Source organism: Archocentrus centrarchus, chromosome 21 (genome assembly GCF_007364275.1).
Source record: "Archocentrus centrarchus isolate MPI-CPG fArcCen1 chromosome 21, fArcCen1, whole genome shotgun sequence".
NCBI lineage: Eukaryota > Metazoa > Chordata > Actinopteri > Cichliformes > Cichlidae > Archocentrus > Archocentrus centrarchus.
This window is the reverse complement of record NC_044366.1, coordinates 11515707-11537614: the sequence shown is the minus strand read 5'-3', so window position 1 is coordinate 11537614 and position 21908 is coordinate 11515707. Positions and strand designations below refer to the sequence as shown.

At 39.8% G+C, this 21908-nt stretch overlaps 1 protein-coding gene across 2 annotated transcripts; it reads right to left on the bottom strand.

Moving 5' to 3' along the window:
- Positions 1–1712: 1712 nt before the first annotated feature.
- agpat3 (1-acylglycerol-3-phosphate O-acyltransferase 3) lies at positions 1713–20558 on the bottom strand. 2 transcript variants are annotated; one of them, XM_030759086.1, is made up of 10 exons: positions 20362–20558; positions 10563–10620; positions 10170–10400; positions 9323–9492; positions 9019–9180; positions 6951–7104; positions 6754–6856; positions 5640–5715; positions 4618–4816; positions 1713–4318 (listed from the first exon to the last, which is right to left on the bottom strand). In XM_030759086.1, the coding sequence occupies exons 3-10, from the start codon at positions 10345–10347 to the stop codon at positions 4227–4229; spliced, it is 1134 nt and encodes a 377-aa protein (XP_030614946.1). In that variant the 5' UTR covers positions 10348–10400; positions 10563–10620; positions 20362–20558; the 3' UTR covers positions 1713–4226. The 2 variants fall into 2 exon arrangements, with proteins under 2 accessions (XP_030614946.1, XP_030614945.1); XM_030759085.1 differs by lacking the exon at positions 20362–20558 and adding an exon at positions 14555–15034.
- Between the last annotated feature and the right edge of the window lie 1350 nt (positions 20559–21908).

Here is a 21908-nt window from a genome sequence, read left to right as displayed (position 1 = left end):
TACCACAGGAGCTGTTGAGGCAGTTCTACTCCACGATCATTGAACCTGTCTTGTGCTCTTCTATCACAATCTGGTTTGGAGCAGCAACAAAACAAGACAGGAACGGTCTGCAGAGAACTATTAGAACTGCTGAGAAAATCATTGGTGCTCCTCTGCCCGACCTTCAGGACTTGTACCCTTTTAGAACCAGGAAACGGGCAAAGAAATTCATCTCAGACTCCTCACACCCTGGATACAGTTTATTTCAGCTCTTGCCCTCAGGCAGGAGATACAGATCACTGTACACATGAACTACCAGACACTCAAACAGTTTCTTTCCTCATGCCATCACACTCATTAACAGTTGATCAATTACATTGATCTCTAATACATTGCCTAAATGTTTCACACTATTGTTATTACACTACAACACTACAATAGTACTAGAGAGATACCATCAACCAGAACCAAAGTCCTTGTGTGTGTAAACATACTTGGCCAAAATAAACCTGATTCTGATTAATGGCAGGTAACTTCAACTTTTCAAACAGCTCAACAAATATCTGCATATGTACAAATATGTACATTTAGCGAGCAGACAAACACAAAAATTCCACAGTTCTATTAGAGGCTCCCTTTATACTGTGTGAAAGGTGGTTGTGCATTTTTTAGTGCTGTTAGTTTTTATGTAATATGTAATAGTAATAGTAATGTAATGTAATAGTTTTATTGTAATATTGGTCTTCTTGATTTGTATTTTTTTCCAGTTCTCACTTTAGATGATGAATTTGTGACAGTTTAAAACAAAATGTTTTAAGGGGCTTTCAATAAAAACAACTTAAGCAAAAATCACACTTTTTCAGCTTTGATTCCCCAGAAAGCCATTTTTATTCAGGTTCAGAGTTAATGCCACAGCTGTTGTATTGCCAGTCTGTAAAAGAGTCCCTGAGTCAGAATTAACTTGATTCAGTGACTGTGCAATAATGCACATCATGCAAAAAGTAAGTGACTACAGTAAGAAACAATGATTAATTACAAAGTCTGAAAAATGCTTTGGAAGCATCCTCTGTGACTACAGCTTTTCATCTGTGGTTTAATTAGAGAGGCATCACTGACATTATTTACAGCTCCAGAGTGTTGAGTATGACCTTTGCAGATAACTTTGTAAACGGCACCCAGGACAGCTGGGTTTAAATCTTCCGTCTGCTGTAGCTTTTTTTCTTCAGACTTATGTTTGGTAGCCTGAACTCATGGTGCCATCTGTAAAAGAACAGAAGAGCATCTATACCGTTTCTAAAACTGAGCATCTCAGTCATCATTTACATTATGTACATATTTATACAGTCTCAATATCCTGTCACACGTCCTGTGACAATATAACCAAAAGTCCCGTGGACATCTGTAAGTTAATGTGTCATTCAAAAGGTCTAAAGAGCAGCTAAATACATCTCTACAATATCTAAAGGTGACATTCATCATTTGTTATATACATATGTTCAGTTTACACAATCCTCACATTATGTCACACTTTTGTGACTTTATACTGCATCTCAAATGAAAATTGTGGCTGTGTCATGATGAATTAAGGTGGATGGATGCCTATGTGAATGTTCTGCTCATGGAGAAGTGATGGGATGAGGAAATGGTTAAACTGGTATCAAACTGAGCTCCTGTCACCTGAAGTGCTACATGCAAACAGACAAACTCACACAAATGAGTCAAAGGAGGAGCAGTTGCTTTGTGATTAAATCCTTTAATGTTCTCAAGTGTTTAAAATTGAAGAAAACATAAAAACAGCTGTAGAAAACAAAACAAAAGCTGATGTGAGAGGTTCCACTAATTGGAGTATCTTTGAGATTTCATAAAATCGTGCAGCTAATCTAAAGTGTTGGAAATTTTTAACTGTCATTTGATCGTATTTAAGAACTCTGAAGAGGGAAAAAGGACAAATCTGTAATAGTTCTTCACTTAAAAAAAAAAAAAAAAACCCAACCAGTGTAAACATTTTATGCAAACACTGGTTTGAACTTCTCAGCAGCTTCTTCTGCTACTCAATGAGAGGATTTGTTGGACAAAATTTGTTGGACCATCTGTTGGATTTGATGGAAAACAGAAGAAAAACAACATGCAAGCATCCTAAAGCTTTTCACAAATATTCAAAGTCATTTCAAAGTATTTTTGTGTAAAAACATGGTCTGATTAGAATATATCCGTGCCAACGTTCCAACTGTACTGGTATGCATGTTTTTGTTCTGTACGTTCTGTCCTTCACTACCACAGGGGTTAGCTTCTATGTTTTCACACAAAAAAATAAGCAGCACTAATTAAGGCTTGCATGAAATCTGTAGAGAAAACTAAAAAAAAAAAAAGAACATATAGCTGCTGAGACATTATGATAAAAATAAAACAGAAAGCTAGGATAAACACAACATGTGGCACGGGAAGGGAAGGAGAGAGCACGACAAAAATATCCCCTTCACGTTTTTCTACCATTGTTTTTATTTTTGACCTTGAAATGTGGCTCGACACACTGGGAGAAAAACTCCTGTACTGCAGCAGTCATCAGTTAACCTGAGACATCTGCAAACAATCAAATTTGGGATACTAAAATTGGGAAATGCATGTGCATAAGCAGCTTTCTTTAACTAATGTACACAGGACGCCTTTAAACAAAACAACAAAAAACAAAACACTTTCAGAGACTAGAAGTAGATTTGAACTTATTCACTCAGTTTGGGGATCAGACCAAACCAATGCATGCTGCTCCACCATGCATCACTGTAATGAAGGGAAGAGAGGGTGACAGAGGTAAGATGTGGGTGCATCTTTTTAAAGGGGTGGCAGATAAGCAATCCCTTGCCTGAGCAAGCTTGACTTAAGGCAAAGGTTAAAATATCAATACTACAGTCTGTTCATCTGGAGAGCAAATCAATATACTTTCAGCTGTGTGGCTACATGAAGACAGTTGGTGACCCTTTTCTGGATTCTGGCTCCACTGACAGTGAGTCATGACTGGCATCGGGGTGGGTGGCATGTTCAACTGCATCAAGCGTTTGGTTCAATTAACATCACATTTAGGAGGTCAATTGAAAATGAATGAAAATATGTATGTAAATTACTAAACATACAAAGAAAATGAAATGGGGGGGGAAAGGGAAAAAAAAAAAAAAAAAAGTTTGGGGTCTGTGGGCCACAAATGAGACCTGTAACAGATGGGAGGTATCCTTGATAAGGACAGTTTTCACATTCAGAGCCCTTGATGTAGTTTGACACCAGCCGTTCCAAACCAGGATTTAAAGGGGTCAGAATACTACGATTGTAACAGTAAAATGAAACCGGGATTTTACCACATATACACCACTAAACATGATGTGACATTTAGATTCTGAATCCAAATACTTCTGCTGCTGCCCCAGTACAACAAAGGTGAACCATATCCCACTGTTTGTGTTGAAATAATTACCAATTACATTTGAAGAATGCAGTATAGCTTCTGTTGTTTCTAGTCACATCATATTTCACCTTCATTGTACTGGTATAGCAGTGCCCAAGGGTATATAAAACCATAACTATCTGGCTGGCTATATACAGCTAAAAATGGTAAACTGCATGATTTTGGGTGAAGCTGACCCCGTTAAGGAAAACCAGGCTGGGCCTCAAGGCACCGATTCCCATTACAAGCCCCACTCAGTGAGAAAAGGAAGGGAGACGTCCGGTATCTTGCACACTGCTGTTGTGGAAATGCACCTCCACTGGGATGGAGGCTTAGAAATAACAAATATGGGCAATATGTTCTGTGGGCAAAAAGAATCAGCGTGTACCCACTCCCCATTGGCTGATGACTGTGACAGGAAGTGGAGGTACGAAGTGGTAGTCCGTGTGACCTCGGACATGTTAGAAGCATAACGTTGGGTGTTACTGAGATTTAATGGGATGTGGATGGGGGGGGGGGGGGGGGGGGGGGGGGGGGGCTAGCTGGATTAAGAAAGATGCAGGGGAATACAGTGCTGCATCTCCCCTTCGTTATGTTCCGTGATACACCAGAGAGCTTGGACCCCAGACCCTCTATACTCCCTCACCCTAGTGCCATTAGAATTGTTAACTCTGGTCTCTATTATGTTTTCACAGCTGGGACTCCTCCCCAGCCTACCAACTGACTCGACAGTAGGAGGAGAATGGAGTTGGGTTGGGGTGAGACACCACAGGGTGGCCTACAGAAACGGCCATTCACAGGAGGGAGTGACACTTTAGTTTTGTTTCTTGGCCTCTTGGTTGCCGTAACTGGAACCTGTTTTCTTCACCTCAGTGACCCCTATGAGGCGGCGGATCGCTATAGAGGCTGTAGGGAGAACAAAGAAGGAAAAAAGAAACAACATGTTAAAAAAGTACTGGGCCTTCATGAAACGTCAGGAGATTTAAAGTCATAAAGTCAGATTTGCCTAAAAATGCTGGACAGGTGATTGGTTGAATCATGGAAAACTTCAGTCCATCAACAAAACCACAGGAAGTAGAGAGACTACACATTACTTTTTTTGTGAGGGCAAGTTGTACAAAAAAATAAAAAAAAAATAAAAAAAACTGCAAAATGCATACACGACATGACAGTCAAGCTGTCACAAAAGCTAAAGTTTGACCTACCTATGATGAGGAAGAGTATAAAGCCAATAATTAATAGAGGGGAGCCACTGACAACCACTCCGCAGGCAAAATTGATGAGGGGTGAAAGCAGCAGCGTTGCCCAAAACAGGAAGTTGAGCAGCGTCCACGGCCTGCGTGGTGGGATTATTGTGGGTCCAGGGAACTTGCCTTCCTTGTTGTACATTTCCTGTAAAGCATCCTGGGAAATGAGGAAGACAACCGCTTCATTTGATTTGAAACAACAAGGACTGCTGATAAATACAACATTCGATAAAAATAAAAATCAAGGACACAAAAAAAAAAAAAAAACAGAATCCTAGTTATGCTGTGAGAGCAGTGTGTTGCTATGATATACAGATTTAAGGGTCACTGCAAATCAATACGTCATCAGAAGTAATCACCTTTATTTTTCTATGAAACATTTACATCCACCATGGAAATGGTCTTCCAGGATAGCAATACTCCTATCAACAGGCCATGAGGGGGCAATGGACGGTTTGATGAGTATGAACATGGTGTCAGTTATCGTCACCAGATCAACATTTGTGTGATATTACAGACCTACATGTAAAAGAGCAGTTTTCCACCACCATCATCATCAAAACACCTGAGGTAATGTCTCTTGGAAGGATGTCTCTTTTAGTACAGTCTGAGACTTGTTCTCATGACCTGACACCTAATTAAGATACTTTAGTTTATCCTTTAATTTGTCACCTGCTCAGTATCCCCAGGTTAATGTGTCTGTGTGTGTTCTCCCTAACTTAAATAACATTAACAAGTTTAAGAGTTTAAAAAAAAAAAAAAAAAAAAAAAAAAAGACAGGATTTGATATAATTAGTATAATTTGATATATTTAGAAAAGAATGAATACTTTTAGCAACAATGTGATGACAGTTTTTTATCCATTTTTCAGAAAACCACTTGGCTCAAAGAATAATTGAAAAATCCTGCTGTCTGGTGTTGAGCTTGAGTACAAACACGACAGTGATGTGGGATTTTAGGAGTCTTAAATGTCAGCTTACCTTCTCCTGGTACAGCTTGTGCAGCCAGTTGGCACACTCATGCTCATCATCTGGTATATCCTCTACAGAAAACCGCCTGGATGTAAACGAGTAAATCATTGGAAATGGATACACAGTTTGGCTTCAGTGTCCACATACAAATAAGTTGGACAGACCTCAGTCTTCAGAAACAGGCACATAATGAATACCCAAGGAACACTAAAGTGAATGACAGGTTATCCTGCAACTAGAAGACCTTTTTGAAGTGTGTGCTTTAATTTATGCACCATTTTGCAGAGGAACGAGAAAAGCAAATATATGAAATGTGATTTATACAGAGAAGCAGTTAATAAAAACAATATGTGGTGCTGTGACCTTTACATGGATGTTTTTAATCTTTTTTTTTTTAAATCCGTTACATGGCACAATTTGTATCGTTTGTTTTCTAGGTTTTCACCTGCTTATTATCTTGCTCACTTGCTCATAATTCTGGTTGTAAAAAATTATTCTTGTTGAAATGACAGCAGGCAGCTAATGAGTGTCTGCAAAGGGCACAACACATTCAGCACAGCACAAACAAGTAAAGCGTAATCATAGCCAACCGCACTAATATAATCGCTGTTAAAATTTATTTACATAAACAGTAGATCAGGTTATAAGATGGTAATAAGATGCACAACGCAGTTCTTGATCAGTTCATGGCCTGTAGTGGCAGCTTCTCACCGCCAGGTGTCTACCTTTCCCAAAACACATTTCCCCTCTGCTGCATGAACTTCCATTATAACAAGAGACTTCAGGTCACTAATATACCTTGCATTTTTTTAACTGCCGTGAGTCAACCTGACCTTGGGGAGGGGCTTTTAGTTTTATTTAAGTAAAAATCACACTAGTGCTGTAATCTGTCTATTACAAGCTCCGAGCTCAGGGGAGCAGCCAGGCCATTAGAGCTAATGTCCTGGAGCTTAGCCAGTCTGAATGTCTCTTTGATTATTACAGGACAAAATGCAATTGGAAGGAGGCCAAAAGGCTTAAAATTCATTTATTGTGCTTTACTCGAAGAAACAGCTGGCAGTGCAAGGCCTTACTACAAAAAGTGATGATTCAAAAGTAAACAGTGTGCATCAGTGGCGCTCACCTTACAGACATATCAGCTTTATATTTCTTGCCGTTGACAATGCCCAGGAGAGTGGGAGTTTGGTTGTCTTTGAAGTTAAGAGTCACATCATACACAGCAGTTACTGTTAAGAGAAAGAAGAGCAGCCTGTAAGCAAAAATTTAAAAAAAAGAAAAGAATATTGTTTTTGTGAGTGCGCGTGCATTTGTAAACGCCACCTGTGCCCTTAAGACACTGCAGTGTGGTGGTGAATCCTTTGGTTCGGGGTAAAAGGTGATATTTGAGCTTGGGCAGGCCTTTACTCTCTGCAACCTGCATACTGATTTGGTGCTTTTTTTCTGTAAAGCGGGTGCCCTCGCAATACAGCAGAAACTGTAGAGAGAGGAAAGAGAATTGTTAACACACACACACACACACACACACACACACACACACACACACACACACACACACACACACACACACACACACACACACACACACACACACACACTTAATAAAAAGAAATCTCAAGCTTTAAGGTGACCTGTTTTAATCCTGACCCATGCGCTACCCTACTTCTGTTGCTTGAATTACAGATCAAGGTCAACTCAATTTTAACACTACACCAAAATACAGTCAACATATTATTTCAATGATAACACAGCAGACAGGTAGATGTTTATTTTAACACAAAAGCTGTGTCATTTTCGCAGTGGCCTGGTTCTTGACTTCAAGGATAATTAGATCAACTGTTCATCTGCCTAATCTCAGCCAAAGAGCTGCTTGAATCACTGAGACAGACATGTAATACAGTAGAGTTCACCATACTCAGGATACTTGTTTATCTGACTCCACTAAGCAAAACCAGCATAATCACATGGAGCAGTCACATGACACTTGCTATCAACTTGGTGAGTTAATACAGGTTTTCTGAATCTATACAAATAAAAAGGTACAGTGCTGGCATGAGATAACCATCATAGCCTACAAACAAAGGCAGGTCTGGAGCTGCATGTGTCTCACCCTAAGAAAAAAACTATTATCTTGAAGTTGTAAATGTGTTACTGCAGCCATTATTAGATGCTGTTAAAAACATCACATCTGTTTAAGTTTGTAGACTTCTCAGTATAATTCCTCTGTAATCAAGGCAGGAGTAGATCTGACTCAAATTACTGTGGCATGTAAGACAATTTCAGACTTGTTCTTTTAGCTGCAACCCTGACAAGTGTTAAACAGCCTGAAGAGCCAGTGAAAAACAAAAAAAATATAGAAACATAATTAAAACCAGTTGGCTGACTTAACATTAACAAGGATTATGCAGCAAAAGTGTATAGAACAAAAATTAAGCAAGGAAGACTAGTTTCTGCCACTGTATCGCTAACTGATGCTTCACAGAGGCTTTACAAGGTGTCTTGCACACAAGAAGGACCTTATATTTTGTAATGCTATTACAAAAATAATTTATTGATCAGTATATGATTATTTTCCTGCAGCTGCCATCACAACCCTGGAAAACCAGGATTAAACCTGAAGCCACCTCCCTAAACAAAAATCCTGCTTCATACAACAGGCCTCAGTTGTCGTCAGGTAAAAGGTGATGATGCATCCACTTTTCTGTTTATTTAAGAAGAACATGCATGTTTATTTAAACACAAAAGAACCATTTTGTGGCCTGAAGTTGGCTGAATACCTCTTCAATCCGTTTACGCTCAGTGGACAGTTCTGCTCATGGGGTTTCACGGAAAACAAACAAACAAACAAAAAAAAAATACAGCTGCTGTACTCAGAACTATTTGCATATCACTGCCAAGACCAACTTAGGAGAAAGAAACTGGGGCAAAGGGCAGTAACTGTAACATCAGATAGGGATCAAACCACTAACTGTTCAATTAACAGATGACCTGCTCTACCTCCTAAGCCACACTTGAGTAATCAACCCCTCTTGCACAGCAAAGGAGGTTGATTACTCAAGAGTGGCAACTGTCACCCATAAATTACTCACAATTTATGGGCGACAGTTGAAGCTAAAACTGGTTTTACTTAAATAAATGAACCATCTTCTCTGCACTGTTAGAATCCTGTATGAAAACATATCACCCACATACCACTAAATCATGAGCAGTCAACTGCAACTCTAAGAGGATATTTCACAATCCTGACTGAGCAACTGGGTTGAAGTTGACTGTTTTTGGAAATGCAGTGTAAGGTCTTTATACAAATGGATGCCTGGAAGCTATATGCTGAATCTAAAATAACTGCTGAACATTTAGACCTAAACAGGCCAAGTGATGTGACTGTACCTACCCACATATATTCAGGATAGTCTTTGAGCCTGTCTAGTCCTCTGAAGACAGTGTTTCGGTCCTCTTCCCACTTTCTTTTGCAGAAAACAATTTCTAGAAAGTACCACGTCCAGCCAATTAGAGGGACCTTCAGTAGCTCGTGTTTAGCTAGCACTTTGGAACTCTAAAGAAGGAGCAAAGACACATTTTTATACAACTGAGTTCTTACATTTAGGACTTAAGTCATTAAGAGCAGCAAATAATGCTGACAAACTTTAATTTAGACACACAAAAAACTTTAAATCAAAATTTGTTGCTTAACTAACCCCTAAGACGCCGTATCTTTCACACATGGTCCAGCCACACAGGAAGTCGATCTCAAAGTTGTGGTTGAGGATTATGATGACGTGCTCCTTGCCAAACTTGTCCACCGTAGCCTGGTCGGTGTATAGGGTGCATTCTGTGCCTGACCACCACTCCAGAAGCATCACCAGCTCTGCACAGAGACGATGACACAGCAGGAACATTAAGAAGTTATCGAGAAAATTCATCACTTATAACATCTTTAACATAAACACATTAAGGTACCAAATTGAAGCATATTTGTGTTGTATTTTTCAGTTTTGCAGTGCTTCAAAGAATCCCTGTACCAACCCTGCAGAGAATTAGCAGCAAATCTTGTGTTTAGGATTCATGTAATTTTAGATAATTACTTTGCAGCAAATTTAATGTCTGTCACAGGGTTAATAAAAGCAGCTGAATTCATTGGCAGAAAAAAGCTCTAGTAAACACTTTGGCCAACATCAAACAGCTGACAATTTTAATGAATAACTAGTGAAAATTGTGGCGGCTGTAGCTGCTTAGGACTCATTTAATTTAGCTAAAAGGAGACAGAACATGAATCCCTTTTCTACACAGAAAGTGCTTCAAATATTATAAGTGAAAAATGCAGCTGAAACCCTTTCTATGTAGACACGGCATAATATCCAACAGATGGCCCAAACACAGCTCATTGTATGTGCTACTATTGCAGTGTTCTTGCCAGATTTGTAATTATTTGCAATCTGTGCAGCTCAGAATCACCACTCAGCACCTTTTCTTGTTTACATATTTTTAAATATCACATTTCAGCAAAAATCTGCAACAACACACATGAGTATCATCTTTACTCACGGCTCCAGAGGGAGTAAGAGAGCCGGCAGTTGATTCTGCGATAGAGCTGCCTGTTGATCGGCCAGAGGATGCAGGTGCACAGCTGAATGAAGTTTATGATGAGGCCGCTCACCACAAACACAAAGCCCATCAGCAACTGCAAGATGAACAGGCTCTTCAGGTAGGCCAGCAGAGCCATGGCTGAGGAGCCTGGAGGGCTGAGTGGGCTTCTCTCTATACACTACGACCAACCTGACAGGGAGCCGAAACAGAGAAGGCCAGCGCAGCGAATGTGGGAGACAAGGGAGAAAACAACAGACATGCAGGGTGATAAGGAATTAATAAACAAAAGGATGTGGGGCATTTATGGCAAACATGCTTTAAGAAGTTTAAAACGGCAGCAGTGATTCTTACCACGGTGGAGTCCTTTTACAAGCCGCGTTTACACGGCCCTTCTGCCAGCACCACAGACCTGTGAACAATAGCAGAGGAGAGGCTCAGGCAACAGTGATGGAGTCAGGCTACACTGCAGAGCCATTACAGCATAATTTAATAAATGCGTAGTGCCTGTTTCATCAAAGAGGATGAATTATTTTAGCTAATAATGTAAGGAAGCCAGAGACAGTCCCCATCGTTTTTTAATGTGGGCGAAACATGAATCAAAAGGTGAATGCTGTGACACCACGGCTAGTCCTATCAGGTATGACGTTTCAACAACGGATGTAGCTCATGACACATGGATGCTGTCTATGTATTGCACAGTTTGTAGTCTCTGCAAAGATGCATGTGAACCCATCTTGGCACTGCAGAACAAGCCTGGCTAAGTAATGTGGCATTGTTCACACATAATTGATGGCAAAGATGAGCTTTTACTTGTTTTTTCCATCATGAACTGGGAACATCTGATTGCCCCTAGGTCACGGTGCAGCTCTGAGCTGCTCCTATGCTTGTTGCAGAGTCTTATGAACACATATAGGTAGGAAATGAATTGAACTTAGTAATATTCAGGCAAGATGCAAATAAATGAATCTGTTTGCTGCCAGGTGCTACTAGATGGTCTCTTAAAACAATACATAATATGGTGTACGGTTCAAACCAGTCACTTCAGCACTGTAGACAAAAATATAAAACCTATTTTTCCTTAGTGACAACCACTATATGTAAATAATCATTAAGATGAACACAGGCCAACTAGTCTTGAATGGCTTATTCCCACACTGGCACCAACGTTCACTGGCACGCTTATCAAACCACTTAAGCTTTTTTGAGGGCACCCAAGCCACTTCAGGACTGCTGACTATGCCTGATTATAAAAACTATTCAAATTAAATGTATACACATAAAACCATGAGTTCAGCTTTTCTCAAGATAAAATGTGAAATAACCAAATAAACAATTCCAGTGTAAAATATGAGGTTAATTACACATTTACCTGTGAGGAAGCACTTGACTCATTCACCAGCTTAAAAAAAAAATTAAAGTAAAAGTACTGACATTGCTCTACTTCATTGTTATGATAACTAAAATTGCATTTTGACCACAAACAATTATTTGTGCCAGCAACATCTACATATGAGTAATCAATTGTATAGACTGACACAACTGTGTCGGAAGAAGCAAAAAGGGGAGGCTGTGTACTGTCTGCCTGCATGCGGAACAAGGGAGAGGCAAACACTGTGTGCCTGGTGTGCGTCCAAATGACATAGCAGTCTTCAGCCAGTCTTCACATGTTATTTGAAATGACTAGTTTCTTTGTTCCCATAAATGCACACAGAATATGTACCCAGTACTCGTCCTTTACAAATGACATCCAAAGAAAACAGCATGTCAATCAGTTGAGCGTTTAAAAAAGAAAACAAAAAAAAACCCACTATATTAAATTTGGTGCTTCATCAATGATTATAAAAATAATAATAGAGGCCCAATTATGAAGCAAATATTCTGTATTTAAACCCCTTTTACCTCAAGTCTGCAACCTAGTTCTTCAACGGGCCTCACAGTGAAGACCAAACCAACCAGGTTTCAACTGAACGGTATCGTTGATACAAAGCTAGATTAGTGCGTGTAGGCAACAAGTCTTATCTAGTGCGCTCAATCGCTCTCACACGCTGCAACCCAATAGACTAGTTTAGTGGCTTGGGTGTAAGGGGAATGAAATCTTACATGCACATCTACAGAAGTTCAGCTCCTCAGACAATCAACATAATTGTGTTTACAAATCTCTGGGTACAAAAATCACTCGGAAATGTTGAAATTCTGTCTGCTACTACTCAAAGACTTAGACTCTCTTTCCAAACATGCAACACTGTCTCTGCATCATGTTACAGATGTGACCTTTGTTCATAGATACATGTCAGAGGGAGGGTAAGGTTAAATTACTGCACATTTCTCTCGTGGCTGTGATGACTTGATAAACACTCTGGGTAATGAGGAAGTCCAGAATGAGCAGTTATTTGCTGCTACAATATTAGTCTATAATAAGACTACTTATGAATACACTTTAATACAGCTGTTAGGTTTATACCTTACCTTTGACAATCAGACAAATTAGTAGCACCGAAGAGGACTTTTTTTTAAAAGAAACATTTACTTTCAACTTCAAACTGAATTTTATATCCTGAATGGATGAAACCACACTGGTTTTGCATGTGAAAATGATGATTTCATGTTTAAAAAAAAAAAAATATTAAGTGGGTTTATTTAAGAAGTGTGGCTTTTGTAAACATTTGACAGCTAAACCCTTTAACCCTTTTTGCTTTACAAACAGCTACTATCAGTGTGCAAAGTTTGGTCACACGTCGCTTATGGAGAAGTTCCCAACTATGATTTCTGTTGGCAACCTGCAGTGACTGTGTGTACTAGCTCACACAGTTCTACACACATCATGAACTTTGTTCCAGTTCTGCTCCACACAGATGTGTAGGGCAGAGCTGCAGAGCATGCAGACTGGCTGCTCCAGTCTACATGCCAAAGTATCCTTGGGCAAGATTCTGAACCCCAAGTTGCTCTCCAATGTGTTCATTGTGTTTGAATACACTCAGGTGTAGAAAAAGTGCTTGCATGAATGGATGTGAATGGGTAGATGATGACATGCTGTATGAAGAACTATTGAGGTCACCTGAAGTAAGGTGTGAGTAGAGGTTGAGGCACTGGGGGAAGGGTGGCTGTTTGATTTCTCCAATGTAGCGGTCTGAGCAGTGCGGTGAGGAGTGCTTGGACCTCTACATTGGAAAAACCAGACAACCGTCAGGTGACCTCAATAGGTCAAATGATAGGGTGGGGCAAGGTCTCACAGTAATTTCACCCAAAAATCCCTGGTGATAATGACCCATGCCTTTTTTCACACCTTGGCTCATGTGATGATGTACATAATTAATAGTAGGGTCAACGACCACCTTTAAAAGTGACAACCCTGCTAGGATTTAAATACTTGGGACTCTCCACCTTTTGGTTTTAAAACTGAAGAAGCCTCTTGGATAAGAGGTGAAACACCATAAAAAATTTTTTAAGTCCAGTCGCCTTTTCAAGCTCTTGAGACAACCTCCATGACTGTATTAGTCAGGGTGGCAAAGCGTCTTCTAGCAATTTAATGTTCACAATCACTCTTTCCTTGATAGGATGAGAATCTCAACAATAAACACCAACATAGATTTAAGTCAAACAAATTTTTTTGTGCAATATTAACCAAACACATTACCACTGAACTACTCTGGAAATTAATCATATACACTTAGGTTGTCCTGTAAGATATGGTGGATGTCTAGCTCCTGAAGGGTGGCAGGCCCACCTGTGAGCCCACACAACCTGCAGAAAAGATTAGTACTGCTGACTGTGTTAAAGCTTCTTATGGCTGGACAGCTGCTGCTGCTATGCATCACCTGAATATAACTTCTACAGAGAAACACCAACTGCTTGCTAGGAGTCTCCAAAATGAGAAATGCTCATTTAGAGACACTACCTAAATTATGGCAAAGTTCAGCCACATCTTGGCAGGAGCTGATCCTTTATCGAGCCATTTTAATTATAGAAAAGAAAAAAAAAAAAAGAGACTTCATTTGGCTTGCAAACATCTGTGCTCTACTTACTGCAGGGAACATTTGAATTATGCCTAAGCTGAACTTCAAAGAGCTACTGGTAAGACAAAGCATCTGAGTTACCTGAATTAACAGAAGTCTGCATTTTTCTGTTATTTTTGGCAATCTGAAAAACATGTATTTTAAGCTTCAGAAAATTAAACCCCACTTACAAAAATAAAATAAAATAAAATAAACTTGCTAAAAACATTCCTTTGGTGGAAGGCCAAAACATTTTTTTCGTGGACACCAAAGTATACCTGAAAATGGCGGGACTCATCTTAAGATACTGAGGCCACAGGACACTGAGCACTTGTCTCATATTACACTTACCAGTAGACATAGTAGGCCATTGCCATGAACACCAATGCCCCACAAATCCCAGTGAAGATTATGACAGCACTCTGGTTCAGCATTTTGGCTTCTGCTATTCCACCAGTTCACAGCCAGAAAAAAATATATACCAAAAAAATCAAAACAAAAGGCCTGCAGAAATCGGAGGACAGTTACAGGCTGCCCTGCTTCATAGCCATAATAATCCCACAGAAGGAAGGAGGAGATTATGATGATGACAGCAAGAACACAGGCAGATCCCAGAACCTGTTGGAGGAACTGCCTAATCAGCACAAGAGTTTACCTGGGACAAAGTATTGCCCATGAACTCAAGAATTACTAAAAAGCATAACTCTCCATTTAAATGTGCAGAACGAAAACACCTCAATGGATCCTTATTAGAGCCGGCTAAACAATACTAGGAGGATGTATAGAAAGATGGCTCACTTCAGGAAGGAAGCAGGCACACATACTGTTTGCAGTGTCTTACAAGCATTCCCATCCTCTAATCCAGTGGATCAGATTAGTGCTGATTAGCAGGCTATAGGCACCCTGGATATGTCACATTCAATTAACATTAACAAAGAGGAGGCCCAATCTCTGCCCAAACATGGCGGAGTAATAAGAATGGCATCTGTTACACTAAAGTAACCAATCATAGTTTACATTATTGTGAGTCACCTTGCTGTAAGCTGTCTGTTACTAATGTCTTGTATTACGTAAGTGATGGGTTCAAAGAAATGGTCAATAATATCCTTGAAAATCTCTATGTGAGGCCAAGTTGTGCTTTCTCTCTGATTTCTCTCTGATGCAAGCAAGCAGGGTTTTACTACATGCGTAACCATGATTGGTCCACATATCATTCAGTCAAACAATCTGAACCATCTTAACAGAAGTTTATACTTTGATATTATTTTTGGCCAGTTTATTAAAAAAAAAAAAAAGTATTTAAGCTCAAGTAAATGAATTCCCACCTCAAGCTAGTTAAAAAATATATTTATTGCAATTTACTGCAAAATTCTTTGGTGAGTGTCAAAATACTGTATCTGTAGATACGCAGATAAAGACAAATGACCATAAAGCCTGAATTGGCATCAATGTTAGAGGCAAGCCTCGCCTGTAACGTTGCTGTGGATCCATCAGAGAACAGTGAAGCTACAATATACAACTAACCAAAGTGAAGTCTTAAAGAAAAAATGAAAAGTGCCCACTGCAGCAACTGTCTGTACTTTTCACACTGTATTTTTCTTATTTATTTTCCCATTTCTGGTGAACTCCGCTGTCGCTGTAGACCACTTGTTAACCAACCAGCATTTGACCTACGCACAGTGTCATCCACATCGAGCACCATGCACCTGGGATTTTGGAGGACTGCACGGGAGCATGTTTGTGGTGGTTGAAAACCCCTCTCCATAGGCTCCATGAGCTCAACTGAAAATTGCTTTACAAATGAAAAACTGCTGAGGAGATTCTGCACTAACCGTGACTCCAGCTGCTTTAATGATTGATAAGTTCTTTAACCACCATGTTCACCTTGATAAAATGTCATTCCTGCTGTGTACTATATGTCCCTATATGGGGCAGGCATTGTTTACACTTTTGTAACTATGGCTACACTTCTCCATGAGCACACTACAAGTGTACAGAGGTGGCCCAGTATATAGGTTTACTCATTATACAGGTCAGACTGTAGCAGTGCTGTCTTGCATGTAAACTGAGCAGGTAATTTGTTTATAACCAGTGGTTATAAAACCGCTAACTAAGGTGGCCCACATGCTCACATGTCAAAGCTGGTTGCCCATTAAGTCCAAATGCAACTCTGGCTTGAATATAGAAGCATAATGTGCCATCGCTGCATCCTATTTTCTTGACAGTACCTTGGGTAAGGAAAGGATTTACTACAAATCTCTATTACTCAGCCACACAAAGATAGCACACAGGGCCAGTGGGCAAGCTACCAAAAGGCTTTGGGTACTTGCACACAGTTAATGCGGTTCTGACAAACTAGCAGACAGAGGAACAAATAAACTGTCAAGAGATAGATGAAGCAAGTAGGTTAAAGGTTACAGTACGGTTCTGGGGCCTTACCACTGGGTGTTAAAGCTAAATACCGCTGGAGATAAAAATACATGGCGACAGTTGGATAATGAAGGTCATTCATATTTCAAAGCATGAAGAGCTCTCAATCCTTGCATAGCACCACAGAGTGTGTGTTTTGAAGCCACAACACATACTATCACCAGAGGCAAATGTAATTCTTGGCAACTAAAACAACACTTAGTGTATTCAGTTACTTTGATTATAAACATGCGCGCGCAGGAACGAGAACATGGAGGATGATAATATGCCACAAAAGATTATATTCCTGTATTTATCTGTATGCACGGTTTTGTTTACATCTCAACTTTGCATGGTGCCAATATTACAGTAATCACAGCAAGCATTATGGAAATCTATTCAAACATTTTAAGCAAAGCTTGTAGATAAGGATTTATCTCTGGGAGGTTTGGTGAAAAGCTGGCTGATGTAGACAGCCTGGAATCACTTAAACATTAGATCCTTTTACAGGAGACTGTATAGAGTGGGAATATTATGCTATTATTCCCCCTTAATGTTCTGTATAAAAGGTACAAAGGCTAATAAAAAGTGGGTCAGTTAGCAAAAGTGGGAGGCATGTGAAATTCTTAGACAGTCTGAGTATGGATGCTGTAGGCTGGATATGAAGCAGATAACGAACGTTACAAAAGCTTGATGTTGTCCACCTCGATGACATTGCGTAGATAAGGACTTATCAACATGTGTCTCAAAGTCCTATAGGGCAATACTGTGCTTGATTAGCAGATAAAGAGCAACAGGTTTCTACCTGTAAATGGGCTAGTCACTGCACTTTGACCCAACAGTTGGTTCAATTACCAATTGCACATGTAAGGACATTAACCTGCCAGCTCCCCAGTACGAAGTCCATGTGATGTCCGATTGTTCCGAAGGTTTTTTTGAGCATAGACATAATGATCGGCAGTAGGGCAAAACTATGAGTTCAGACTTCTACCGGAGTCATGTGAGGATTATCTCTGTCATCGTCACACAGGGGTCCCGTGGTGTCAGGACAAATGACTGGCTGCTGGAAAACAGTCCCACAGCCAGTCTTTTTTTAAATTATGCATTTTTATATTTTATCTAGCTAGCCTGGGTTTGTTCTATTGACTTGTTTTTATCTTTGGTGAAATTAACATTTTAGCAGGTTTTTCTTTACTTTTTTATCCATTACACCTGTCAGTGAAATCCTTAGTCACCGTTCCTTTTGGCTGCTGTTCAACCGATTACAAATAATGAATTGGAGTTTGTTTGTTTTTATCCTTTTTAAATCCCCCTCATCCCCTGCTGAAAACACAGAGTGAATGTGCCATCTCCTGCCTCCAGCACCCTTGCCTCCATGAAACACGGGTATCTTCAGCAGTGAGATGACATCTCCCTACATCTCCTGCTATATGCTACATGTCAGAGAGTCCTGACCTGATTCTCCTGACAGTTCAAAAATAATCACAACAGTCATAACTAGCAGTTTGCCTTTCTACAGGATTATGCAAAAAGTACAAAGCAACATTTCATGAAGCTTGGTGGAGAGGTGGAGCTTCAGCAAAGGAACAAGCTCCTGAAGTTTTGGTGTAGATCTGGTTCTTTTTCTAAAATAAATAAATTCTATAGCAGGGCACTGGTCCACTGCTTTGACAGTGTTTGGGATCACTGTCATACTGAATAATGAAGTTGTTAATCAGATGCTTTACAGTTGGTGCTGCATGGTGGATCAAAATCTGATGGTACTTTTCTATATTCATAGTTCCATCTATTTTGACATGATCCCCCAACACCACTGGCTGAAATGCAGCCCCAAACCATGACAGAGGTTCCACCATATTTCACAGATGGCTGGAGACACTCACTGTTGTACCCGTTTTAACAATTTTACCCAAAAATTTCATCACTCCATTGGCTGCCACTAATTTACAGTCCAGTTCTTGTGGCATACTTCTGGCTTTTCTCCCTGTTTCCCTTCTTCTGGCTTCTTGACAGACACCCTTCCACTGAGACCATTTCTGATGAGGTTCAGTGAACAGTAGCTGGATCAAGTAAAGGGCCAAATGAATCTCTCAGGTCTTTTGTCACGGCATTTTCCTGTTTGTTAAGTCAGACACTGTTCATGTGCTGTAGTTTGGTTGCTTTGAAGCAAGTCACTTCTTGTTTTGTAAACTTCTTCTTTTTTAATGTTTTTGGCTAATAGCCCTTTGGGAATCGACTTGTTGGTGTAAAAATACCATTTTACAACAGGCTGACAGTAACAAACTGCCTGAAGATACATCTGAAATAGTTTCTTTGCCAAGTTGTCTGTTATGTGTAGACAACACTGGTTCTTCCCCCAAGGTGGTTCCATTTTTAAAGTGTGAATGATTTATATATAAGTGTCAAGTGGTTTTAAAAAAAAAATTCCTGTTCAAGTACAAAAAAAAAAAAAAAAGCAGCCAAAGTCCAAAGAAAAACTTTGAAAAACCTTCAGAAAGCCTGGAGAGCTACTGCTCAAGACCACAAAATCTAAAGAAATTAGGGGTGTCTCAACCTTTATACAGGATTCATTCACCTCGTACAATTACTAAAACAATGAACAGCAGCACTAAATCAGGCTAGATATCCTCCTCTCAAGGTCAGTGAAATGCATGCATAGCACCAACAAGTGGCCCTACATGGTTATGTGAAGCAGAAGTCAACACTTTGTAATTTAATATGCAATGCAAAAAAAAAAAAAGTGAAGCTTTATTAATGGACTTCCCTTTTGCCTTTTTGGTTTTAGTCTAATTAGTGTGAGACCAAGGCTGCCCTCTTGCACCTTGCAACAACAGTCACATTATCAACACTAGTTAAATAAATAAATAAATAAATCACTGTCCTTGTACAAAAATGCTGGGAGTTACTTGCCTGCCACGCACTGCTCGTCTAGCTGGTTAAAACTAAAAAGAGCCGCAGACTTCAATGAACTTTAGTAACCTTACGAGTCGTACGAGATCTGCACTCGGGTCAGCTCAGAGCCAGCTGGCGCACACGACGTAAAGAGGGGCTGAGCGGGGATGCAGCACAGTAACGTTTAACAAAACAAAATAAAAAAATAAAAAATTTATATATATATATATATATATATATATATATATATATATATAAACCCAGTGACAGTTTACCATAAAGTCTAGCATGTATCGTAGCTTAGCAGCCCTATTGCATCTGAATGCAAATGCTTAAGTGGACTGTGTGCATCAACTGCGGCATGGCTGGGCTGATAAATGCTCAAAGAACAACTAGCCAGCAGGTCCCTTCAATCCCATCACTGACACGGCTTATCTTCTGTCACACATGGTCTAGGCTGCGGCCGCAGCCGTTAAGCTAGCCGCCCGATGAACGCAAAGTTGCAGGCACGCACAATCCCCTGAGAAGAAGACATTAAAAAAGCCACCTCACCTATCCAGCTATTGCCATCAGAGATGGTAAATGTGTGAACACTGGCTAGAATAAATGAACCGAGCAGCACAAAAAAGACAGGTGCTAACGGTGCAAGCTAGCATGCTATATAAGCAACCTCTGCATAGCTGGGGTAATAAATGTTTTCTGGCTACAAGATGAAATCTGTTAAATTGATTTTTTTTAGCTGCTAATGACTGCCAGCTTTCCTCCATATACCCTCTATCCTTTGTAAACAGGAACCCGTCATTATCCTATGCTAGTTAGCAACTCACGTTAGCAGCCAGTGTCAGTAACAGTCTTACCTGAAGATTATTCACTTGGGAGTCGGTGAATTTAGTTACACTTTTCCGCTGCTTCCTGGCCTTCTAGCGTCGTAAAATGAGCCCGTCAATGAATACTGCCCTACTCCGTCCGTTTCCTGAGACGCAATAAAAATTACTTGAGGCAACAGAATCTGCAAGAGCGCTATTGTTTGTCGGTTAAAGCCCCACATTTCCTCCAAGCCCATCTGAAGGTGGCCTGCCCTACATCCGGTCCAGCCCCTCATTCATATTCACAGAGATGCATAAAAAATATACAACAATACACAAAATGTACAGCAGCGCACTTCTGCAGCACCACACCTGCCTGCTGCAGGTTTAATTACAGGTAAGAGCAGATATAATAGGCCTATGATGTCTGATTTTACTGATTTCCTGCTACCATTTGCACAAAATATTTTTACTCCATACAGCACAGGAGACTAGTGCATGGATTTATTATTTTAAACTTGACTACTACTACTAATTGCTTTCATATTTATTATATATTTTTCGGTAGGACTTTATCATTTTTGCACCTTCTATTATCTAAAATGTAACATTTTCTCGACTTTGCTTGTGAAATGCTACATGAAGCGTCAACTTTTCATCACTTTTTATTCATGTCCAGATCCCAGCTTTGCAGTGTCATTTTAACTGGTTTATTCATTTGCTCAGGTGTGCGTGTTTGATTAACTTTAGACCTCTTTAGCCCTCTGCTGGTGTATACCAATAACTGCACCTACACTACATCCTTTTATGGGAAATGAACCACTCACTGCAACGAATCTAACCCTTCTGTCTCAGTCAAGTCTGGAACAGTTACTATAATTGTTTTTTTTCAGCACACATAGGTGTGCTTATTTCAGTTTAGTATTTCACAGGCAGTTTCAGCACTAGTTTTAACTGTGAAGTCTGTCAGGACAGCAATAAAAGACACCCCAGACTCAATATGCACCAAAGATACCTTGTTGTATTGATATAATTGACCAAATTAAACTAAAGGCATAGCTTCTGTTAGTTTTTGTGTTTGTATTTATTTTAGCTTACCAAAAATGTTTTCCACACTTTGTTCTAGCTAATTATAATACCTTAGTCTGTAGTTTTGCAGTCAAGTTACCTACTGGCCACAAATGAAACGCCTTTTCTTCTTTGTGGTTGTGAACAGGTTACAGCTGGTAGACATATTGACCTGTCTAGTTATCTGGGGTAATGCTGGCTATTCATACTGTGGATTAGTTGCAAAATAGAGCCCTGTCAACTGGCCATGATCACACAATATAGTAAGCCTCTGCAGAGATTTGATGACATCTTTTCCTTTATTCTTCATTTCTTATTTCTATTTCTTTTTATATTAAAATGTGTTTTCATTGCAACGTGTGGATAAGATCCAGTGCAACTATGGTACCTGATTTAACCTGAGGAGCAATTACATTTCCTTGTGAAACAGTGGCTCCAGTATGCTCCTTTACTCAGACTTTACAGAAGTTTATTAAGCAATCTATTCAATTGCTTAATATAAATATCTCATCAGCCACTCCTATGGCAGC